Raw genomic sequence first — 6176 nt, 5'->3', positions numbered from 1 at the left:
CCTTCCCTTCCCTTCCCTTCCCTTCCCTTCCCTTCCCCTTCCTTTCACAAGAATCGTATAATGTGTCGTCCCTCAAATAAGAGAAGAAATCTGCTTCCTAATAAGTTTTAGTGGATGGAAACAGCTCTTCACAGACTGAAGACATCAAGATTACAGAGCAAATATAGCTGTTAAAAAATAATAAATAAAATAATGCATTCAGTGAAAACAAGTGAAAATGTTTATTAATCACACTGCCATATATTTTAAAATATTTTTTTAATTGTATTTTTAATCATTTCTTTTTTTATTACAACGATAAACTGATAATAATGATTGTTTTTCTCATTGTTATTATTATTGTTATTACATATTTTGAACAATGTTATTATTGCAAAATGTACTTTCTGTGCAGCATGATTGTAATACTTAATACATTTTTATATGTAGTTTTTTATTTCCATTTCATTTTCTATTTGTCTCTCTAGTTTATTTTGCATTTTGTTGGTCAGTTCTTGTTTTGGTTTTTTTTTTTTTTTGATTTTTTTCTGTACAGTGTATTTTATGTTAGTTTTACTTTTTATATTAAGGGATAAGTAGAGAATGGAGAATATTTTGTTATTAATTATAATTAAATAAATTACAATCATGTTTATTTTTATTTATATATGTTTTGTAATCAGTTTCAAAGTCATAATGTTTTTTATTTTAGTTTATTTAAAAAAAAAAATGTATTTGTTAACAAATTTTTTAATTTTTTAGTTGTTGTCCTCGTTTTAATTTACAATGATTGGTATGCAGTATGCAACCATAAGCGTTTTACTTATGTTGCACGTTTAAAGAAAATAGAAATACATTTTTAGCATTCTTTAACAGTTTTATTTATGTTTTTAACAGTTTGATCAAATAATGAGTCAAGACAGAGATTGCAATTGCATTGCATTGTGGGATAGAGTATTCCATGTACTTCTCTGGTTGTATACTGCACATTTTGGCAGATGCACAGCCTGTGTACTGCTAAAGTAATACAGTCGATATGGTAGTATGCTGTTAGGAACATAGCCAGAGAATATCTCCAAAGCTATTTTGACCTGTGACCTCTTGAATGTTACACCTCATTATGACTAATGTGGGAAGGAAACAAGACCAATAAAGTCTAGGATGCGGTGTTAATATTCTATATATACATACATTTACGGATAGACAAAAGAACCGGATTGGGCTCTTTAACAGAGAAGATCAGAGGCTGGACACATTTGTAATATTTCTCTCTGAGCACTTCCTGTTCAGGTGGGCAGCCCTGACCTCTGACCTCTTCACATTAGCTGCGATAGGGGGAAAAGGCTGAGATCGCCAGTGCAGGAGGAAATGACGTCACTGTGTCCTCTGCTCTCTTTCAGGTCCTGGTGGTCGACCTTGGCAACAGTCGTTTCCTGCGACAGGTACGGTACTCGATGGCTGCTGAATGCAGTTTTTGTCTTATCTTTTTAATTTAGGCTGGTTCTGTGTTTCAATGATGAAGCAAAGCAAGTCTGTGTTTGTGTTTTCTGTTTCAGATGGACGATGAGGATTCAATTCTGCCTCATAAACTCCAGGCTGCTCTCGAACACGTTCTAGAACGGAGGAAGGAACTGGCGTGTGACGTGGCAGATCATCCAAATGGTAATTTACCGTCTGATCCGTTATATTCAGGGGTTAGAAAGATAACACAGCCCTGCATCTTGAAAAAAAAGGCCTAATATTAGCTGATGATGCTGAGTTCAAAAACATCAATAAAAACTTTCCATCATGTATTTTGTTTTTTACAAAATAAGAATGATTTGGTAATACTTTACTTAAAGCCTATAAATATAATGCATTGTATGATCTCATGAAAAATTGTAACCACAGTTAAAATACATTATACTACTTATCTATTCATTGTTACGCCTTTAGAAAGTATAATGCATTAAAACTCATGACAAATAAAACTTCAAATAATTTACTGCATTTTAACTTTGGCTATTTATGAAAACATAATGCATTACATTGTACATTATGAATACCTTTATAATGCATTGCACATATATTATTATACAAGGCTTTTAGTGTTACCGAAGATTTTTGAAATGATATATATATATATATATATATATATGTATCAGCTTTAATGCGCTTGTCAGCAGTGTTATTTTAGTACCATTAAGATGCTATTATAGTTTTTTGTTTTTAGATTTTCTGTTTTCATTTTAGTTTTAGTTAAAATTTTATTAATTTTGTTGTGTTTTTTAGTAGTTTATTTTATATATGTCTATATAGTTTTTATTAATTTTTATTTTAGTTTTGGTTATTTTACTACATCAAGTTAAACTAAATTAAACTGAGAAATGTTGCCTTGGCATCTAGCTGAAATAAAAAGATAATTAAATTAAATTAAATTAAATTAAATTAAATTAAATTAAATTAAATTAAATTAAATTAAATTAAATTAAATTAAATTAAATTAAATTAAATTAAATTAAATTAAATTAAATTAAATTAAATTAAATTAAATTAAATTAAATTAAATTAAATTAAATTAAATTAAATTAAATTAAATTAAATTAAATTAAATTAAATTAAATTAAATTAAATTAAATTAAATTAAATTAAATTAAATTAAATTAAATTAAATTAAATTAAATTAAATTAAATGTTTAAGTAACAAAATTTGGTTTTTAAAAGAGTTTTACTTTCATTTTTAGTTAACTATAATTGTCAAAATAACAAAAGCAGTCAAATTTAAAAAGTTTTGGCTTTAATGACAAAAGTAAGTATTATTCAGTATTTATCATTTAACTTACAATCAGCAAAGGAGTGGGAAAATATGTTCTGATGCTCTATTTAATGTCAAAGAACTTTGCAAAATAAGCTTTTTTTCACAAAATCTGTCATTTTCTGTGGCTGTTTGGATGCAGAAAACATCCAGCTCTTGTTTGCATCACTGGCCGTAATTTTAACCTTGAAATCAGGATTAGGCATAAAATAATATCATGCAAGTGAAAATGTGCTGAGAATTGAACAAATAGTTGTGATCTGACTCAGATGAAGACAGCAATCATGTTTTTGTGGCAGTTTTTCTGCTGATTAAGGGAGAATACAAGACTTCTTCAGCTTACAAATATTCAGCAAATATGATGCAGGGCGGTGTAATGTGAAAGGATTTTGATTGGATCAGGTGTGATGATTTTTTTCACTACTTCATTACATGGACTAGTTTTCATTTCATTTTCCTCATTAGAGCCCAGTTCTCTGAGCAGTGTGGTGTCAGAGGCGTTTGTGCGGTTCTTCGTGGAGATTGTGGGTCATTACTCGCTCTTTATGGGCGGCAGTGACCGTGATGAAGAATCCTCTGCCTCGTCTTCCTCCTCTCCGACTCCTTCGTCCTTCCAGCGCGAGGCGTTTCGTAAAGCCGTGTCCTCCAAGAGCCTGCGCAGATTCCTGGAGGTCTTCATGGAGACGCAGACGTTTGCGGGGTTTGTGCAGGAAAGAGAGTTTCGGAGGCAGGGCCTGAAAGGTTTGAATCTTGGGAAATACACTTTATATGTGAGGATTTGTAAACCGTTTATAGTGTTTTATAGTAGTGTTTAACAGCCATATTGTGTTTTTGAACAGGTTTGTTTGAGATGAGGGCTCAGGATTACCTCGATTCTCTGCCAGGCAGTGAGAACAGAGGCGTCAACAAGTTCCTCAAAGGTTTAGGTAATGCAGATCTAATCAAAGAATCAAATCAAAGAATTAGGACATGTTTGGAATGACATACCGTTTCTGCAGTATATGCATATCTTTTCTATATATAGAATATCCTGATCAGTCTGGCTGGAAATTTAGAACTGATTCTTATTTGGGACCTGTTAAAAAAAAGTACTAAAGTTTATTCACATTCTTGAGAAAGTTTTGATTAAATAAATGATATTAAACACACACACAGACACACACAGACACGCACGCACGCACGCACGCACGCACACAGACACACACACACACTTACTATAAAATATATATTAAGTATATTATATCAATAAAAAAGTGACATTTTGATCATATAATAAAATAAATGTTTATATTTTATTTCTTATATATTTTATTTGATAGAGATAACATTTTGCATTGAATGCAAATACCGTGCAATCAACAAATTCAATGCAATCCACTCAATTTGATTTTTTTTTTTTTTAAATCTCTAAATAACTGGATGAACTTAAATGGACAAAAATGGACTAAAATGCAAAATAGCTATTTTTCAGCAATGTTTAAAAAAAAACACACACAGTATGCAGTCAGCTGGTATTCCATTCTGAACAGCCTTAGTCTGATGGACCAGTATTTGTGAAGTAAATAAAGATTTGTGTCTGAGTGGGATTTTGAGCCTTTCTCTTTCCTCTCTCTTTTCTCTTAGGACACAAGATGAAATTCCTGTCCAAAAAGTGAACACTAGACGTGTAGCACGTGTATGATAGACTCACTCTCACCAGATCGTCTGACCCAAAACAGACCAGCAGGATGGGCTACGGAGACCCGACAGGACCTGAGGACCAAAGGCAACGGAAAACACTAGTTCCCCAAACCACACGGACCTTACAGGACTTGATTGAAACCCCAGAACAGAAGCGGCCTTGTACAGTTCTTTCTCTCGTTTACTACATAGAGTACAACTTCTTCTGAAACAGAAGGCTATAAATTAATTTATATTCTTTCTAGAAATAATAAGACCTTTATGACTTCCTGTGTAAAACTTTATATGTTTCCCATAAAATCAAAATGATGTTGTTAGTTTGTCATTTGTCATATTTATCGTAGTACGTTACAGACTCGAGACCGTCGACCGCTTCGGGGTTTCCGAGAAACATGCCACCACTGTGACCAAATCAAATTTTGTTCTGTGTTTAAAAACGGGGGAAAAAAATCTAGAATCTTGAGACTGCAGGATCGGAACTGTTCTAGAATTATTATTACGGAAAAGGTTCTTGACCGAAACCAGAACAAAGTTGGAGTTCGGAGATGTTCTCTGTCTTGAGTGCATTACAGGAACACCACTAGAGGTGCTTTGAACTTGAGTGTTTAATAAACAGTGTTTAATAAGATTTTATTTGGATTGTTTTCTTCTCAGCAGGCTTTGTCAGGTCACCTGAATTCCTGCGTTGCGTTGGAGCTCAATTCTAGAGTCTTAGATGTGGCGTCTCCATCATGTACTTTATTTGTTGTATGTTTACAGGCATCTTACTGCACAGGATGTCCCAGGAGCCATGGATTCAGGTGTTTCTCCAAGCCTTCTAACCTTTGGATTTGGTTTTAGGTGCAGTTTTGTTTGTGTCCTGTAGAGGGCTCTAAAATCTGTTAGACACCAAACAGCGCCTCGGATCTGAGAAACCTCAAAAAAGGTGTTCCCATTGCCTTAACATCAGGAAAAGTACTGACACTTTCCAAACAAAAACAGCTTTTTCATGATATTTGAGGACGTGGTAATTGCTTGAGAGTCCCATGAAAACATATCAGGCTATTACATGAATATGGCATTAATTGAGTATATATCAAAATACCATCTAATACCACACTCTAAAAAAATGCTGGGTTAAATGTTTAACCCAACCTTCTGGGTAGTTTTATTTAATGAACCCAAAATAGGTTGGAAATGAACATTTATTATGTTCAACAAATGAACATTTATTAATAAGTTGAATAAATAATAATTAAATAATGACCATTTTTTAAAAATTGCTTACCTTTTGGTTATGGCTGATGCCTCTAGTAATTATGTGTCTTCAATTTTTAATTTACAACCTATTTTGCGTTAATTTTAAGCCAGCCATATAGTAATTTTTAAAGAATAGTTGAGTTAAATAAAACTACCCAGAAGGCTGGGTTAAACAGTTAACCTAACCGCTGGGTCAAAACAACCCTGTCGCTGGGTTTGTCCATATTTTACCTGGGTTGTTTTTAACCCAGCATTTTTTAGAGTGCATCACTGTACTATTCTCCAAATGAGTGTTTACCCTTAAAAAGGCAAGCAGTGTTAGTAGTAAAGCTACATGTACTATGGTATTTACATGGTACTCCAAGGTAAAACGAGTAATGTTTTAAACAAGTAACAAGCACAGCAATGTAAAACAAGATGGTGTTAACCCCCCCCAAAAAAGATATTTCATATTTTTAATCTATATAAATGCATATATATAAAT

General features: G+C 32.6%; 1 protein-coding gene across 1 annotated transcript in view; it reads left to right on the top strand.

Annotated features, from left to right (window-relative positions):
- The window catches only part of LOC107701048 (DENN domain-containing protein 2A-like), a 26145-nt gene extending 21080 nt beyond the window's left edge, over positions 1-5065 (top strand). The window contains exons 16-20 of the mRNA XM_016502964.1: positions 1380-1421; positions 1536-1641; positions 3239-3514; positions 3613-3699; positions 4397-5065. Of these exons, the coding sequence (XP_016358450.1) occupies positions 1380-1421; positions 1536-1641; positions 3239-3514; positions 3613-3699; positions 4397-4428 (543 nt within the window). The 3' untranslated portion in view covers positions 4429-5065. The remainder of the gene's footprint in view (positions 1-1379; positions 1422-1535; positions 1642-3238; positions 3515-3612; positions 3700-4396) is intronic.
- Positions 5066-6176: the final 1111 nt, after the last annotated feature.

Source organism: Sinocyclocheilus anshuiensis, unplaced genomic scaffold (genome assembly GCF_001515605.1).
Source record: "Sinocyclocheilus anshuiensis isolate Anshui unplaced genomic scaffold, SAMN03320099.WGS_v1.1 scaffold1468, whole genome shotgun sequence".
Lineage (NCBI taxonomy): Eukaryota > Metazoa > Chordata > Actinopteri > Cypriniformes > Cyprinidae > Sinocyclocheilus > Sinocyclocheilus anshuiensis.
Note: the sequence above shows the minus strand (reverse complement) of the source record. Positions and strands in the feature narration are given on the sequence as shown.